General features: G+C 49.5%; 1 protein-coding gene across 1 annotated transcript in view; it reads left to right on the top strand.

Moving 5' to 3' along the window:
- Positions 1-19124, top strand: part of fto (FTO alpha-ketoglutarate dependent dioxygenase) — a 105273-nt gene that overhangs the window by 13453 nt on the left and 72696 nt on the right. The window contains exons 2-7 of the mRNA XM_037485853.2: positions 5572-5649; positions 5810-6767; positions 8974-9099; positions 12256-12335; positions 12601-12744; positions 17918-18037. Of these exons, the coding sequence (XP_037341750.2) occupies positions 5572-5649; positions 5810-6767; positions 8974-9099; positions 12256-12335; positions 12601-12744; positions 17918-18037 (1506 nt within the window). The remainder of the gene's footprint in view (positions 1-5571; positions 5650-5809; positions 6768-8973; positions 9100-12255; positions 12336-12600; positions 12745-17917; positions 18038-19124) is intronic.

Below are 19124 nucleotides of genomic sequence, written 5' to 3'. Positions count from 1 at the left end.
GTGTGTGTGCGCGTGAAGAGTCGGGCTCCACACCTCCCAGACGGCCGTGTACGTCTAAGTGCTATTGAGTTGTTTATCGTCGCAAATCCAACAAAACCTTTCAATGACTCGGTGCGACCAGCGCTGCCGTCCACTCGTCCGTCCGTCCGTCCAGCGGCTCCGCCCCCCCCCCACGCCCCCCCCGAGCGATGCTCCGTCGCACACGAGCTATAAGAAGCAGAACGTTGGCCCCCTTCCGGAAGCCGGGGATTTAAAAAAAAAAAGAAAATGCTCCACCTGCTTATCGATCTCTTCTGCCCCCGCTGAGCCAGCAGAGAGGGAGAGAGAGAGGCGAGGTGTGGACGGGGCAACCCGGCGGCCTCGGCCCTCTGTCCTTGACACCGCCTGTGGGACAGGCCTGGAGGACGCCTCTTGTCCTCCCCGAAAAAGCTCAGCGTCCAGCCCCATACAGACAGCCGCCCCCCCCCCCCCGGGCCAGCCTGCACTTTACACACAGCCCTATTGATTTTCTTTTTCCCTGTTCTTTTTTCTCTTAGAAGGGACAGGAAATGTGTGGCTGTGGGTGGTGAGAGCGGTCGAGGTTTGGGGGGGCGGGGGGGGGGAGTTGGATGGAGGAGGGTGAAGAATTTGAGGGATCTTTCTAAAGCACTGACTTCTCCTTGACTGCACCTCGAGACGCGACAACCCCCAGTTGGAAGATCTGCTGGAAGCTGCTTAATCACAGTCCTTCAATCAACGCTGCGTTCCCTCTGCTTCTCTCTCTCTCTCTCCCTTCCTCGTTTTTTTTTTTCCCGAGAGCTGACCTCGTGAGAGCATGTTGTAATTTGAAGGTGAAAAACTATTAAAAAAAAAAAAAAGCTTTTCACGATTCACATAATCTTAATGGAAACATTATGGCCCGGCGGGCGAACTAACAATTGAGGCGAAATGGCGACACACAAAAAAAAAAGGTGCTAGTTTGAATCCTCCACAAGATCTTCTTTTTCACTGTCCGCCAGAAAGCTTTAGATGTTCAAGTGTGTGAAGCTTCTGGCATGTTTCTAATAAAAGAGCATGCTCAGTCGATCTTTCCCCGGATAAATAAAAAGGTTACGCAAGGCATACACCCACAGATCTCTTAAATCGCCCCGTCTCTCTTTCTCCTCGTCTCCTCTCGCCTTCTCTTCAGATTTGACACTTTCCAAAGGTCACCGGAACATCTTTTGCTCCCCTTTGAGGTGTAGATAAGTGTGAAATAGATGTTGACACCACAGACACATTGAAAAGCACTTAACCAGAGTGGCCATGTGCCAACCTGTCCGTGTCTGGCTTTCTGCATTTGTAAATACTTTTGAATGATTGATCTGGAGACCCGGAGTCCGTCAGGTGCAGCGAGAGGGATGAAAAAAACAGATGAGGTCCGGTTACTTTTTTTTCCTCCCCCCCCCCCCACCTCTTCCTCTCTCTCACACACACGTATGCGCGCCCTGGGATAAACTGGAGGAGTAGCTTTAAGTAAGTGTGCGCGTGAGAAAAGTGCACTCGCGGCTCACAGAGAGGGAATTTCGACCGGGCCCGTTTGATGTTTACTTAAAATGGCACACCGGATGCGTGCTAGTGTACCTTATCGCGCCCGTGTGACATTTTGCAAATGTGACCGGGTGCCAATAAAGGTTGTGGTCCTGTGTGTGTGCGTGTGCGTGCAGTGTGTTGTAATGTAATTAATGACCGGCAGTGGTCCCCCACAGCTCTGGTAATGTGCTTGGATCAGTGATATAAACAGGGCGTGAAAGGTCTGCCCAGCGCCAGCCCTTTAAATGACTGGCCTCTTGCTCAGGTAGATGGATGGAAATGTTCTAATATTAATGATCACGTCCCCCCGCCGACCTGTTGCGAAGGCGAAACGAGCCAGCCGTTCGTCGCCTGTCGAGACTTACACAACGTTCTGTCTTGATTTAAAATTCTAAATAAAAAGAAGAGGGTTTCACGGCACAGCACTTCCTTTTTTCTGTTTCTGTTCCTTATTTGACATGAAGAAAGCTAAAACCAAACAAGTTTCTGAATTTGATTAAATTATTATGACCCATTTTGCAAGATGTGTCAATATGGAGAACATGCTGAGGATTAAGTTCTTAATATGAGACATAAACATCTGATCCGTGTTATTCAGCATTAGCTCGGATGGACGACTTTGTACTAAACGTCATTTGTGAGGATAGAGCTACGAATTGGATCCGTAAATACATCTTGGGATAATACAGATTAACCAGTAAAGAATTGACAACAATCAACGTGAAAGTAGCAGAAAGCTTTTTTTTTTTTGATGTTTCCCATAAAAACCCCCTGATTGACCTCATTCATATTCATGCCTGGTCCCGAGCGTTTGGAGACACGGGTTTACACATTACCGCCACCCCGGCTCTGAGGTCAACTCCCACACATTCCAGTCAGCCATTGACTTGACTTCCCAGTTAGCCATCAAGCTGAGTCACCCACCTTGTTGCTGCTATTCTTAAAATAAATGAATGCCACAAATAGCTTGGCATGTTCGAACTATGATATAAAAGGTCATTTGTGACATTTTAACCCATACTGTAGCTGCTTTTTTTTGGGGGGGTAACGTATCATATGGAAAAAGGAAAAGTTGTTACGAGGGATACAACTCACACCCGTGTGTGTGAGACTGTGGGTATTCGGGTGTGGTGGCACCTAGGTGCTGCGTTATCTCACCATACTATGAGTTAGTGGCATACCCCGAAGATGAGGTAGACCAGCCACAGAACTATAGACACCTTCATGGAACAAACTTCACTGCCGGTTGTGTTTTTCTTGAACTGCTCGCTCCGTGTGTGTGTGTGTGCGTTCTCTTCTCAGATCAAAGATGCATTCAAAGCTCCTGCAGACTTTCGCCCATGCAAACACTGCTTGTGTTCTGATGGGGTCGCCCTCCTTTACGCCCCGTGTCGCTTCACACCGGCTCCTGACATTCGGCGACCCGGCGCCAAATGGAGCGGGGCGGAAGCGCCCTCTGATGCGCACACGCACGCCTCCCTCTGTCGGGGTCCGGCGTTCCGAGGCCGACTCGTCAAAGCCGTTTGATTCCCCATCGCTCCTGCAGAAGAGGACCAGTTCTGAAATGGGTGTTGCAGAAGTACCAGTGGCTCTTTTTTTTTCTTTCTTCCTCCCCCATACGGGCGCTCTATCACACATTTGTGTTTATTTATGAAAAAAAAACCAGTGGGACTCACTTGTCCTCCTTTAAGCAGCCACGTCACATACAGTACGTTCCAACCTCCGGGGCAGACACGAGTTACCCTGGAAGTCTTTTTTTATCCCCACAGCGGCAGAGTTATGGGCTTTTTTTTTTTTTTTGGGCTATTGATGCTAAGCGCTGGACATTAATCTACTCTGCGAGGAACGCTTTGAAGAAAGTGTCACAGATGGGGAAATAAGTGAAATTAATAAATATACGGTACACGGTTTGCTATCTCTTATAGGCCCAGATCAAAGTAAACCAATCGAGTTCTATTCTACCTAATATGTTTTTCGGTGATAAACAGTCCGGCTGAGGGAATAATCCCATCAAGCAAGAGATTAAAAATAGAAAAAAAAGCATCAGATATATCACTCAGCGCAGACGGTCGGCACGGCTACCGTGAAGCCTGTGTGTTATTATGGGATTGGTAATCTCATTTCGTGGGTCTGAGTATGAACGCAGACTTTTCCTTTTTTTTTTTTTTTAGCCTCGTGGTTTTCCTTTCCGATTCAGGTAGAGACGAGAAGACAGACGCAGCGGTCTTCTGATATTGAAAGAGTCCGTCTGCTTCGGAGGGCTCCGGTAACTTCTTGTCTTTCTCTTCTTTTCTTTTTTTTCTTCTTTTTTTCGTGGAATTTCTGAGTAGCTTGATGTTTCCGACATGTGTGTGTGACGCCCTGCAATCGGCATCATGCTCGCTACCCCCGGCTGTGTGTTTTTGGTTGGGATGGCCGTATGTGTGTGTGTGTGTGTGTGTGTGTGTTAGTGTGTATACCTATTGAAGCCTTAGACACACAGTGGTGGTGTGACCAAAGCAGACTGCGAGGATCTTACTTACAGCAGATGGATGCCGGGGAATGCATCCGCACAGGCTCACAGCAGCACACACAGATAAAAACACACACTGTTGTGCACACGCGCACACACACACACACACACACACACAGAGACAACTCTCGCCCATAGCCTCACCTTGATATGTTGAGCTTCTGTCATGAGTTAGGATTTGACACCAACGAGTGTGTGTGTGTGTCAGGTTGTCAATTTCTTCCAGCAGCCTTTGGAACGCAGTCTGGCCATGAATAGTGCATGTTGTTTTGTGTTTTAGATTCCAACTGTCTGCGAGCCTGTTTTTGTTTGTTCCGGAATAACTTGGAAGGCCTGTACGCTCATGTGCATCCTTTTTTAAGGAAAACTTTCAGCAGGTGTTTTGTTGTTGAGCCTGGGGTAAATTCACCAAACCGCTCCCTGATCCGATGCCCTCCCGTTTCTTTCGCCTCCGTTATCGGGGTTGGATCCTCCACCCTCCTGTCTTTAAGGCACATGCTTCGCCGCTGGATCCCATTTTGGATCCAGACACCTTTTGAGTGCCTACCTAGTACCATACCAACACTTTAATGCTATTAAAGGACATTAAGGGACATTTCAGGGGGGGGGGGGGGGACGGTCCCCATGTCCCCCTTGGTGTGCCACCTGAGGACTGTGGCATCATTACGGGCGGTTGAAATGTGAGACGCCTGTCGTAAATGAAACCATCACAACCGTTGATGCGCAGGCCGCTCGCGCAAAGCTCTTTAAGAAGTAAAATGGCAGCGGCATGTCGCTGACATTTCTCCTTCCCCTACTGCTGAGACGCCATGCAGGTGTGTGTGTGTGTGTGTGTGCGCGTGTGTGCGTGTGCACCTGTGGGGAACAAATGTCTGAACCCACACTAATACAAGGCATTCACATACCTTCCCACAAGCACATGGGGAAGGCAGGAAGGGGAAATAGTTGGGAAATTTATTTGGGCATATAGTTTTTATGCCAGTTGCCATTGGATTTACAGGTCGGAATGGAATGCGTCTCAGTGAAAAGTGCTTTGATCCCTCCGCCAGGTTGACGTTTTTATTGGGCGGGCTCTGTATGGCACAGGGCATCTTTTATAAGGTTGCGAGGGACCCCACGGCAGCCTTCACAAAATCATAAAAACGTGAGACGTCAATGAAAATGACGGGACTCCACTGCTCGCTCAGGCGGTTTGCAGAGCATTATTTGTTAAAAGTACTTCATGAATTTGATCCCCAGATAATCGGTTTGTATTTGATTTTAGTTTCAACGGTTTATTTTTGTTAGTCTGCATAGTTATTGTACATTTCACACGGTTTATTTATCATATAGATAAACTGTATATTACATATATTCATTGTGTGGCAAAGAAGGCTGGTTGGAAATCGGTATTGATGTCATCCAATTATGTGCTCCTGCTACTCTAAAACTCAATATAAGTGGAAGCTGCATGCTGGAAGGTTCCTGCTGCCACTCATCCGTGTGTTGTACTGTGTTGTGTTCCAAAGAGGCGGAAGCTACTGCAGGAGCTGGGAGACCAGAAGATCCCTTTTCTGGGACCATCAGATCCGGGCTATCAGCAACTGGTGAGCCACACTGTGACATTATTCTACCGACGCCAACACCCGCAGCAGCCCTGTGTCCCCCCGCAGCGTGAAAAGCATGCTTGTCCAAAAATAAGATTGTCAATTTTCTTTTTGTACGTCACGATCGCACCTGATAAGAGTGTCTTTGTGTTCCCAAAAGTGGGACTCCAGCTACTCGGGCCTGGCACTGAGGCGGTCCCCCTCGCTGCCCGCCGGCCTCCACAGTCGGGTCCAGGCGGCTCTGTTCACGCTGCGGCAGAAGGGCTGCCTCCTGCGGGACCTGGTCCGCATCCGCGAGCGGGACGTGTTCACCGCCGTCTCGCGCGCGCTGCTGGGCGAGCCGGGCCACACCTACCGCTACCTGGACACGCGGCTCTTTGCCATCCCCTGGCACAGCGAGGACGCCGAGGTCAAAGGCCGGCGCTGCTGCGACCCCGAATTCCGGTCCGCGTGCCAGGCGCTGTGCGAGCTCAACGGCTTCTTCTGCTCCGACGTGCCTCTGCTGGAGAAAGGGGACCGGCTCACGCGGCAGCAGAGCGCCACGGGCGAGGCGGAGGCCAAGCGGGCCGGCGAGGGGGACACGGGGTCCAAACACAGCGACGAGTCCAGAAACAGCGAAGGAGGCGACTCCGAGGAGGGGGACGCGGAGTCCAAGCACAGCGAGGAGTGGGACGTTGAGTCGAAACACAGCGAGGAGGGCTGCTCCGGGTCCAAGCCGGAAGGCGGATGGGAGACGGAGTCCAAACCCAGCAGCGACGAGGGAGAGTCCCGCCAGAGGAAGACCCCCCCCCCCGCCCTCGGCGGCGCGGCGCTTAGGCCCGCGGCGCCGAGGGCCCGGGAGAAAGCGGTGGCCCAGCTCAAGCACAGCTTGTCGGATCACCACCTGGAGGACCGGGAGGAACAGGGGTGTTCCCAGCCGAGCCCCCGGCAGGTCTGCGCCGGTCCGGCGGAGTTCAACGTCACCTTGCTCAACTACATGGACCCCGCCGCTATGAGCCAGCTCAAAGAGGAGCCGTACTACGGCATGGGGAAAATGGCGGTGGGGTGGCACCACGACGAGAACCTCATCAGCCATTCCCCGGTGGCTGTCTACAGCCACAGCTGTCGCAACGACAAAGGTGAGGCCGACGGGTTAAACAGCTTAAAATCGTGCAAATTGGGTAACAATAGTCGAGATCCAACACTTCAACCCAAAGTGTGTCATGTGAGTCTGTTTTTTTTTTTTTTTCCTTCCCACTTCAATATCCCATCAAGTTATCTCCGTCGCTTTATGGTGGATCAGATACAGCTAACCTTGTGTATTATGGCCCTACAGCAGCTGTAGACACGGCCTCTGGTGAGGCAGCCATCAGATCCATCTGCGTGATAGTGTCAGGGCGTTATCAAATGTCATCGCCGGCTCGCTGCTGACGGCCTTATCGCCGAGCGCGCGTCGGGAGATCACAGACATGTGGATCCGAGCTCTTAGCATCCACTGAATGGCGCAGTCTAACAAACGGGCCTTATCACACACACACACACACACACACACCGCATCTCATCTAAATCATTTCCCCGAGAAATGATCGATGTGCAATTATCTGATATGGAATAATGAGCCCCGCTTTGATAAGTGTTCCCAGACTCTTACTGTATGGGTGATACGATGTCTCCTAATTATGGAATGTGCACTCTTTCGAGAGCTGATCGCGTCGATAGAGAATCTCGGGAACGTCGCTTTCGAGAGCATATGCAAAGCGACCATGGAAGGCTGTACCACCATAAAAAAATGTCTTTGTGATGTGTAGGAAAATGACAGAATAGATTAACACTCACTCTACACACTTTTTTTTTTTTTAAATTGAAGCTCCTCTCTGTGTTTCGCTCCCAAAACCCAAATGAGTGGATTTTAAAATAACAATCTTAAAGTCCTTTGACGATTCCTCGCACAGCAAAGTCGGCTTCCCCGTTGCGGAGGGAGGCAAAGGCGCCGTCGTAGTCCATCAGACGGGTGAGATGGCATCCGCTCCGACATCCCGACCCACTTCACAGCTGGGCTCTCGTCTTTGCGGTTTTCTTAAACAGTAACACCTGCCGCCGCGGCCTGTTTTTTTTTTTCCGGCAATTTGTTCCGGGCCATTTCACCTCTGACCCCGCGAACACAAGCTTCAAACGTCACCGCCCAACACCTCACAGCGGTCGGGCGGGGCGGGGGGGGGGGGGGGGGGGAGGGAGAATGACCCGACAGCACCAGACTTTCAGAGAGGAAAGCTGTGAGGACTTCCCAGAACCGGGCTAACGGAATTGCGTCCGTAGGGAGCGTCCCACGTTTCTTAAATGGCCCCCGAGAAGAAAGAAACGCGGGGCGTTGGATGCGCCGCGTGGCACCTGCTTCCTCCTGATCGGCTTTTTCTTCTCCTTGAAGCAGCCTCACCTTGTTTCTCAGCCAGCGGAGTGTTCTGATTGTTTTTTCCCCCAGCTGCGCTGATCCAAAGGAATCTGCCACGGCTTAACATTTTCCGGCACAGAGGAAGATCTCTTCCCCCCCCCCCCCCCTCTCCCCCTGCGCCCCCCCCCATTCCAGAGGCCTTGGGGAGTGCTGCCATTAGCCTGGCTCTGAGAGCACAATGGCTGGAAATTAAGTTACTATTTATCCGTGCTGAGCAAAGGAAAAGGCAGCTGTGGGGCAGAGAGGCCCAGAAAGACTTTAGTATTGATTTTGCTGAAGGGTGTTGGGCAGCCAGGCCAAATTGTGTTTGGCTCTGTATGCCTCGTAAGGACGAAAGAGAGAGAACCGGGGAGGCGGATGCAGCGGACTGCTTCAGACAAGGGAACGTCACGGGGTAGCTGCTGTCCAATAACACCGCCTCATGCACTCACTCGACCACATCAAAGGGCTTTTACCCGACGCGCAGCATAATGACGGCATGAGGATCCGTTGCTAACAGCCAATATGATCACAGCTATCGTCTTCGCTTTGCTGTTAAGTGATTCTTACCTTTTTTTTTTTTAAGAGACAAAAGGCTTACATCTCGCATCCCTTGTTCTGGTGGTATAGATTTAATCACCGCGCTCCTTACCATGCCATTTTATTCTTTTATTTTGGCTACGTTTTAGGCTGTTGTTGAATCATCTCGCCACCACGCTGCACAGATATCACTATTTTTTTCCTGGGTAACAAAAGAGTTTGACCACACTACGCTTTTCCCGTAGAAATGTGAGGAATTTAAGCGCGTTGCACTTTTCCTCTCAGTCTAAGTCACGCCGGGTGAAACCGTCAAACCCAGAAACGTGAATGTGAAATGCAAACGTTACAGTGAGTCGGGGCCCGTGTGTGACTGACAGGTGAGAGCAGCGAGGGAGGCAGCGGGGAGAAGGCGTGCTGGAGGATCGGGCTCAAGGTAGCCTGGGACATCCGCACACCTGGCCTGACGCTGCCGCTGGAGTCTGGAGACTGCTACTACATGAGAGGTACTAAAAACAAACACACACGGACGCACACACACACATGCCGGGATGTCTCAGTTTTGGAGGAACTTGAGCATGTACATTCTCCCGAATGACCCACGTTAGCAGGAATGCACTTCCCGCCCACGAGGAGAAGAGCTGTGCCGTGTGTGTGTGTGTGTGTGTGTGTGTGTGTGTGGGGGGACGACTTGGCCCCGTACACGCAGCTTTGAGGTTCCATGAAATTGTGTGCATTAGAGAGGTTAGGAAAACCAAACGTTATTTATTTGAAGTCCTGCGAGCCGGCGCTGGCTACGTCTCCATGGGAGGACGGACGGGGAGCCACACGGGTGTAAATCACAGCTTAATGCGTTCTGGCTGCAGCGGACGCCTCCGCACTCCTCTGTCCGGCCCTCAGGGCCCTGCGGAGCCTTCTCAGATTTGGTGAGTGTGAAGAAATGTATCCACCTAGTAGCAGACGTTTTTTTGTTTGGATGAAAAAGAAGTTAAGTTTGATCATATTATATTGGAAAATTGACTTTCAGGCGTCATTTTCCTCTAAGATGATAACGTGTTTTTATATTTTTTATAGGGGCTTATGAAATTCCAGGCACTCAGTCATCGACATACTTTACTGTACAATTATTACACAAAAAATACATTTAAAATACATTTTCATAGTTCCTCCACTTTATTATTCAACTTTCTATGTTTGTGGTAGTATAAATATTCCACCTGGTGATTTTAAGTGTTATCGGAAGATGCTTTGATCCATCTAGTGTAGAATCACATGTGCTGTTTTATGAAGACACTGATCCCCTACCTGCGCACTCTGCGTAAATGTCAAAATCATAAATACGCTGCTTAGATTTACAGCAGCTTTCAGCAAAGAGCAGAGTATGGAGTCAAGGGTACGTGACTGAGGTGATCTACAGGTTTGTATCAAAAGCATTTCTGGAGACGTTTTAGGTTTTTCTTTGATGTTTTTCTTGAATTTCATTCAAGTTTTTTTTTTTTTGCCCGCAATCCCACTCTGGAGACCCATTCTACAAATTCAAAACATATAGCCAGAGTACAAACCGTACATTTGAGATTTGTAACTGCCCTGTTAATACATACCCCATATTTCATCAAACAGCACAATGGTTTATTTATTCCTCGTGTTGGCCTCCACAAGTTAATTCGCCGTCTCCCCAGGTAGAGCTTGATATGTGAAATTGTGCAGGTGATTTACGGTCCGAAGTGAGAACCAGAACCAAAACACGCAGATCGCAGGTTCCTTTTTTTTCTTTCAGAAAAGTGCACCCTCCAAAAATGTTTATAACAGGAAGCGGCTTCACTTGAACTTGTCTTGTCTCCACTGCATCTACATTGTGTTAAAGTGTTTGCCCATCTGATTCATCTCAGAATCAAGGAATCGGAAGGTTTTTTAAATGGATTACTGAAGCTGAAGTTTTTTTCGAGGCCCGCTGTGTTTTCATCCCGAGAGCAGCGTCTGCTGCCCGGGCCCTAATATTCAGCCTGACAGGGCTTGAAGCCGACCTCCTTTAGCTGGATAAGATTTACAATAGAACAGTCAGTTTCAGGCCAGCCATGATAATAGAGTGATGGGCTGTTGTGCAGACCATTCTAATGGGACTTGACTGTCGCGGATCAGTGGGGATTTATGCTCCACTTGGTGAGCACGCCCTTGAGAGGCCAACTGCTGCGCGACGATAGCAGCTCCCGCACACACACACACACGCACGCACAAGAGTCCTTGGCTGTCTGACGCTTTGTCGGTCCACCTGAATTAAACACTTGGCACAATGCATGAACATGTGCACGCACTTAGAAATTTGCACAAAAAAACGCACACGGTCGTCTGCTCGTCGGAGGGAGGATAACCCCCCCCCCACACACACACATGTGTTCAGACGGAGCAGCCACTGCTAAGACCACGCGTGTGTGTTAGCGACATGCACCATATGATGGATAGTTAGTGGTATTAAAGGGAAAACTACAACGTTGTATAACCGCAGACGCTATAATGTCTTTTCAGCACCATTCGTCGCCGCGTGGCCCCTTTGAGCCGCTAATGTCTGAGCTGCTGGAGCCAAATTGAATCAGCATCATTTCCACACAAATGGAATTTCAGTGGTTAAAGAAGAACAATGCAAGTCTTGACACCGGGCCTGTTCAATAATCAGATTTCCAGCCTCCCAATGCACAGGGGGACTGGAGGAAAGAGTTGACCCAATATATTTAAAAGCCTGCTTCCTGGAAAAGGAGGACAAGTGGCAGCAGGCGCAGGGGTTGAAAGAAAGATAAATATTTATTACAGTTATCGAGTTTGCCTCTACTCCCTCCTGATCCCACAGACGCATCAGACGCGCCAAGAAAAGAGCAGATTGATGGAGATAATTTGTTATTGGATATAAACAGTTTTAAAGACGCAGAGTAATTCTGCCCAGAGACCTAATCCCTCACAATCTCATCAGGGTGAAGAAAACACCGGCAAGTTGTTTTGTTTGTCGCCATCTTTTTTTTTTTTTTTTTCTCCCACCAAACAATAATATCTTCCCCCCAAAGCATTTGGCTGTTTGACTTTCAAATCAAAGGCATTAGCCAGTGTACTCTTGCTCAAGGCGGGTGTAAATATGCACATGTGCTGTGAATGACAGCTCTGTCATGGCTAAATTAATTATTGGTATGAGGCAAATAATGGCAGAGCTGAGAAACTTCTATGCACACACAGAAACACATGGAGGGATACACAGGAAACAGCAGTAAGGCCTCTTCCTAAAGCTCCTGTGATATTGGACAAATGTTTGTTGGTATGGCTCTTCCATCTTGACAGATTGAGCACGATCTGGTTTTGTTTGGTAATTAAAATTTTAGTACAATGCTGCTCATTCTTATTTGATTCGTCGCCGGACCGAGCGCAATCTGTCCGGGGTGCACGGGATGATTTAGTCGTCATGTTCCTTCGCTCCCCGCTTTTCCTTTTCATTAGAATTAATTAAAAACACATGATCAAAATGAGAAATGTCAACTCTGGCTCCACAATGTTTTACTGAATGCTATTCGCAGGTCTTTTTTATTATCCCTCACTGCTCCGCTGATGATTTTTGGTTTGCGTTTTTTCTTTTGCGTTTTTCGGATACATTTCTCATTTCCCTCTTTTTTTTTCCCCACCAGACGACCTGAACAGCACCCACCAGCACTGTGTCCTGGCTGGAGAGAGCGCACGCTTCAGCTCCACACACAGGGTGGCCGAGGTGAGAACGCGTGGTGGAAATGCTGTAGAGCAAGTCGACAGTGCAGAAGGAGTGTGCATAGTGAAAAACATGTTTTTACTGTAATCGAAGAGTTCCGTAATCTCTATTGTGTGAAAATAATTGTAAAAAATTGATAAAAGCTAAGTACTACAATAAATTAACAAACTGAACTTAACCTTCTGGATTATATTTCAGTTGACAGGGCCTAGCTAAACCCTGCATGTGAGTTATTTGTAAAACACCGGGCTTGTCCGTCTCTTACCAGTGTTCCACTGGGACCTTGACCTACATCCAGTCGCGGTGTCAGGAGGCCCTGTCCAACCTGCACACGGACCCGGAGACGGGCTCCCACAGCCTGCTGGCCCTGCTGCCGACAACGCTACGGCACTGTGAGGAGATTCACAATGAGGTGGGGACGTGGTGCGTGTTCACGTGCGCACCCGCTTTGTGTCGGTTTTTGCACGTGCTTTCAACTGTTCATTTTTCTTCGTATATAGATGTTTATTTTTTAACTGCGACCGACCGCGAGTAAGCGGAGGCAAGTGGATGGATGGATGTCCTTACTCTTATTACTACTTTTTTTGCTGGGCCTGAATCAAACAGCACCGAAATGGGTTTGGCCCGCTTGGAGTCCCGGATGAGTGAGGCTTACCATATTGGACAACACATCGTGTGCCAATAAAGTTTGGACAATAGCATGCCAGTCTTTAATAGTTCAAATACATTTTCTCTGTGATGCTAACTGATCATTTGGCACGCCAAGGAAGTTAAAGATGACTTGCAACCATCTGCAAACAAGTTTCAGGATCAAAAGGAAGAAAGAAAAGAAGATAATAGAAAATGATCATGTGAAACTTGAAAAAACATCCATTTGGGCTCTTGTATAATAATCTACTGGACAAACTACACGTAGTATGGCAAAATCCAGGCACTCTTAATCCTGGATTGAATAGTTCTTTCCAGATCATGGGACACACACACACACACACCATACCGGCCGCTGACAGCAGGTTAAAACGCTGTAAACGGCAAAATGCGAGTTCTCCGGCTTTCTGCCTCCTCCCTTGATTGTGTCTACTCAGGGAAAAGCTTCTAATATGAAATCCAGGTTGTTCTCATTTGTCCCGGGCCGGTGATGGATCGTCGGGCAACAGCCTCTCCATATGTTACCTAAAGATGGAGTCATGCCCGCTCCCCTCCTTCGCTGCCCTCTTTCCTCACACATCAGCGACGGTGACTTGGGTTATAAAGGGTAAGACCGAGGTCAAAAGGGAAACGCGAGGGGCCGCCTGCGGAGCCACCAGCCGCACCCCCCCCCCCCCCCTCTCACGCCCTGTGCTAGCTTGCCGCAGGCCAACAGTTAATATACCACTTCAACCCCCCCCTCCCCCCCCCCCCCCCCCCCCCGTTTACACCCCTGGGCTCAAAGCGCGCATCCTAGCCGACGCTAGCACCCAGGCTCCTCAGCGGGACGCCATGACAGATGAGTCTGACGTAAGGTTGTTTAAAGGTTGTAGACGGTATTAATTATTCAGCCCTGCCAAACAATGGGGCCTGTCTGTGTCAGGAGGAGCGCTGCGCTAGTTCAGCTAGCAACACCTGCTAGTTTGCCGCATAGCGCCACAGGATTAGCGAGTGTAGGCCCAAATCAGGAGGGCAGAGCAGGTTTATTCAGGAAACCCAAGATGCTATTTATAACTGAGCAGGTGTGTGTGTGTTTGTGTGTATGTACGTGGGAATGTTCCGGTAAGAGGAGGGGGAGGGGGTGGGGGGGGGGGGGGGTGTTCTCGGGGGCTCAACCCTACCCTTGCTGGCACTCACAATGATAGATGTGGCCATTTGTTCGGAGTTGCCCACGAGTGCAGAACACCAACTTAAATGATGTATTGTTGCCGGGGTTATTTATGATGGCGGCCCACTTCGGCGCTCGGCGGGGGCGCACGTTGCGCTGGTTCGTGTTTGACATGGACGACCGAGGAGTGAACAAGCCTGGGACGCGCAGGCAGCCTGACACCGAGCGCGGCCTCGCGGGGGGGGGGGCTCTCCTGAAGAAGCGAGCTGGCGCCCGGCCCCCGGCCCCCGACACGCCAACGGATGTACTGGGCTAACGTGGTGAGGCGTGGAGGTCGACGTTTGTTGGGAGGAAGTGGGCGGGCCTGACGGTGATGAAGCAGAGCGTCTGCCGAGCTGAGCGCGGGGGGGGCTCAGGGACGAGGCACGTTCAAATAGGGGGGTGATGGGAAACAGAGAGGGAAATAAAGAAGAACTCAAGTTCCCACCTGTTTGTAAAGCGCGGTTCCCTCTCTCTGTCTCTTTATAATCTTTCCTCCTGTCTTAGGTGGCAGGAGGTGGGGGGGGGTAGTCAAACATGGCGTCGCCACACGGCCCCCGCGTGCATGTTTGCCTTTGAAATGCTAATCCCAGATGCAAACGTCTTGTCTCATTTAAAGCCACGGTGTCACTTCCCAGGTGGGTGTGTGACAGAGTGCCCTGAGGGACCCCCTCTAATGATGCCAGTCCCCCCACGGTAAATATTGAAGGGAGGGACAAGGTTTTGCCACATGTTCCGGCAGAAAGTAAACTGCGGAAGCAGGTGTGCGTGACCTTCCAGTGTCCTTTTTTCAGGCCACAATGTCTCCCCAGGCTCTCAGATATTTGCTTGGCTTTTGCACCTGTCCTTGGGGCCTTATGCCACGGCAATATCATTGTAATCATATATATATATATATATTCTGAAAACACATTTCTGCCAGCAGATCTGGGCAGTTTATATTTGTAGTTGTTTGTCCGGCTTTATCTACCAATTTTATTACCCTTTAATGTTTTAACTACTCTTTGTTATTATTCTATATAAGCCCTTAGAATGAAAATATCTGAGTAAATGCATTTCACATTCTTTTTTTCCTTTTTTTTTTTGTTTTTGTCATAGTAGTTCACTTGTCTGTAATTTAGCGACGTAATAGACGTCTCTACTCTAGTCGCAGCTGAGACAGGAAAACCACGAAAAAAAAATCGAACTGAATGTTCTATGGATACAGAAAGAAGTAGAAAGGTAATCTGTGCGTGTGCAGTATGACCCCAGCTCGCGTATATGACCACCGGCAAGTGTGTGATGAGTGTAAATTGCGTGCCTGGTGGCTCACAGAGAGATGGAGGCGCCAGTTCTCCTGACGGATGTGTGAGGTGGGGGGGGGGGGGTGCTGAAAAAGGTAAACAGAGGACGACAGAGTGGGATCGAACCAACTCTCATCAGCGCCCACCTCGGGGCCCCGGCGATGGAAATTGATTGGACCCGCTCTGGGAATACCGTGAAGGTGTTGGAAAAAAATAAATAAAAACGCGCCTCATTAAGTGTGTGTGTGTGCGTGTTGGAAGGAGGCTGCCTTGCTTTAACTCCACACTCGCCGTGGTGGGCGGCCAGTCGACTAATGTGGGGCTAATGTGTAGTTAGTGTGTCCATCACCTGGAGAGATGACAGCCACTGCCGCGGGGGAGCCACTATACAACCCCCCCCCCCCCCCCCTCTCGCTCCCCCGCGCCGTCCAGCCCCTAACAACCGCTCTCTTTGGAGCACACTTTCGATCTGTCCGCCTGGATAGGTGGCATTTAGTCCGAGTCCCCCCCCCCCCCCCCCTCTCAGGTAACTCTCAGCTGGGCGTCCGGGGCCCCAAATGCCACGTAGCCGCCGCTCCTCGGTAGCTTCAGACGGCCAGCTCCTACCCCCCTGCGTCGGGTCTCAAAGTGAAGACGCAGGTTGGCTTCTCCTCACTCGAAAGGACGGGCAGACAATCAGAGGGGCGCAAGGCGGGACCGACAGAGGGGAAGCGGCCGATATATCGGCGCTGGCCGCGGCTTTGTTGTTTTGTCTGAGCTGCGCTGATCGAAGGGGGGGGGGGGGGGGTTTTCTGGGAGAGTGTTGAGGGGACCATAAAGGGTGACATTTCTTTGAAGGGGCGGCTTGTATGGAGCGAGTGAGAGGCTGCTGAGCAGCGCCACTGGCTGTGTATTCTCCCTGACATGCCCCGGTCCTTGCATGTCATCCCCGCTGTGATCAGAGCCCTTTGGAAGCAAAAGGCAGGATGGCTGTGAGCGCGGTTTCCTACCCGACGGCAGAGCTCGCTGCGGTTATTTGTGCAAACAGTTCCCGCCCTTTGCATTGGGCAACGCCGCAGGCCAGCAGGTGACTCAATGTCTACTTGCCTCTTTTTTTTTTATTTCATCATTTTTACCACCTCGCTTCTAAAAGATTCAAAGTTCCCGAAGCTATTCCACCAATACAATGAAGGTATAAATCCTCCTGCCACAGATTTTGCCCACACACAGATTTGAATTGCATTGTGGGATTAAACTTCCCTCTACCAAGACTATGCGTCCTCTTTTTTTTTGACTCCTCATATCTTTTTACATCCCTACCAAACTTGTAATGCAGTAGTTATATAGCAGCATAGTTTGTGGATTACTGGTTAACAATGAGGTATTTGATTGGATACCTTTTGGGGGTAGAACTTCCCTGCCTAGACCCTGTTGCCCCTGATTATGTGTTGTACGCATTGGGTAATGCGCTGTTAGAAGAACAATGCACTAAACAGTTTTCAGGAATGCAACAATAGCTCTCTCTCTGTGCCATTTGATGTGCGACTCCTCTTTGTGTGCGACGACTTCTTGTGTTGTACAGTTGTCGGCGTCAAAATGGAACGCAGCGCGCATTGTTTTGGGTGGATGATGCTTTGTAAGACGCTTCCGGGGGGGGCGGCAATCTTTGACACTCACATTTGCAATTGTATGCAGAGACATTAAGAAAGCCACTCAGAGGCCGATGTAGATGCGCATACGGGTACAAACACACAAATGCACTGCGGAAGGACACACTTTAGAGATAGATAGAGGCTACACCTGGCTACGTGGTGCATCCTTCCGAGGATTAAATCAGCACTTCAAAAGAGCAGGAAACAAAAACACTCCCAGCGGAGGAGAGGCTCGGCAGCCGCGACTGTCATCTCCAGACGGAGCGAGGGAGTCGTGGGGGAGGGGGGGGGGGGGGGGGGGGAAGGAGGAGGGCGGAGTTTTCAGGTGTGCTGACTGGAAGGTGTGGGTGAACAGACATAGTCCGTAGCGTGTCTGTTTGTCCGGGTGTTTTGGGTTCACGAGTTATTCTCCACACAGAGATGACCGATACAATCGATATATTTACCTCATGCTGGAATTGTTTTTATTTCTTCAAAAATATATGAAATATATATACTATAATATTAATTCGCCCATATTTTAATAGAATGTATTATTACGTTATTGTTATTACTACGTTATTTTACGTATAAAGAGATATAATGAAATATTTTATTAATGCATATATTTTGTTTTTAAAGCAATTGCGAATGTATTTCTTTTGTATTTCTTTGTCCTATTGTGTGATTTTAAACAATAGCAGTTGAAAGTTTGTTTCATATCATTATTTCACAATATACAGTCATGTATTACAAATGCTAAATGTTTTAATTGAGGAGTAGTGACAATAGCCATTAGTCGTTTAATTAAACCTCAGAATGTCTTTTGTGCGTGTGTGTGTGTGTGTGTTTGTGCAGGTGGAGTTTGAGTGGCTGAGACAGTACTGGTTTCAGGGCCAGCGCTTCGCCCGCTTCTGCAGCTGGTGGACCGGACCGATGGAGCAGCTGGAGAAGGACTGGAAGCTCATGGAGACCATGGTAAGGCCGCTGGGACACAGGGCTGCTCTGAGGCCCGGCTCCACTTCGGAGGTTTACTCAACTTTTTTCACCTTACTTTACTGTTCCTTTAGAAGAAAATAAATGAGAGGAAAAACAAGCGCTTTTTTGATATACAAAACCAAATTTGTACATCTATTACACATCAATGACAACAATTAAACACAAAGTAGAAAAGAATGAACATATAATTAAACCACTTTTGATACCGCTCTGTCATTTCCTAATAAGGCTTCTCGGCTCTGTAAATGCTCAACATGCCTGCGCTTGTGCTCCTTATACAAACTACATAAGTGATCTGTTGTCCAATAATGCTCCTCACACGGGAGGGTGTGCTCAAAATGACATGATGGATCGTCTAACTTCTCACCACGCTGCGTTATTAAGGATGTGTCATGTGTTAAATTGCAGCTTCACACAAGTTTTACTAGAGAGGAACGCGGGCCACGCAGCTATTAGTTAGGAATCACTTAGTAATGTCAGACCCGTAATTAAGTTACCTTAGTCACAGCTCGGTACAATGCAAATGTGACGCACAAACACACACACACACACACACACACACACACACACACACACACACACACACACACAGCAGTGTAGATATGCAGCTCACAAAATCACACCTATACATGCTTAGTTTTGCTTCCTCTACCCCCCCCCCCTCCCCTCCCACCACCCTCCTCCCCCCTGTTTGTTCTTTTGCAGTCGGTCTCTCGTAGCTCGATTTCAAAGAGCGTGTGTGTTCCTGCACGTGTTCAATACCCAGACAGCAGAAGCAGCAGGGGGCACTCTTGTATCACCGCAGCAGCAGCAGCAGCAGGCGCTCCTCTCTGCACCATCTCTCCCCTCTCTCTCTCTCTCTCTCTCCCTCTCCTTCTCCTTCTCTTTATGCCTCTCGACCCTCTCCTGCTGTCTGTGTGGAGCTCTCGGTCTCTGTCAGTGTGGAGCGCTGAGCAGTAATCACATCTAATGCCCGGGCGGGGATAAAAGGCGAGGAGCTGGAGGAGAGCCGACGGTGCTCGCCGACGCCGTTTGGGCTCCAGCCGTAGTCTCTCTCCTGCGCTCC

This window comes from Pungitius pungitius, chromosome 4, assembly GCF_949316345.1.
Source record: "Pungitius pungitius chromosome 4, fPunPun2.1, whole genome shotgun sequence".
Taxonomy (NCBI): domain Eukaryota; kingdom Metazoa; phylum Chordata; class Actinopteri; order Perciformes; family Gasterosteidae; genus Pungitius; species Pungitius pungitius.
This window is presented reverse-complemented; position numbering and strand designations above follow the sequence as displayed.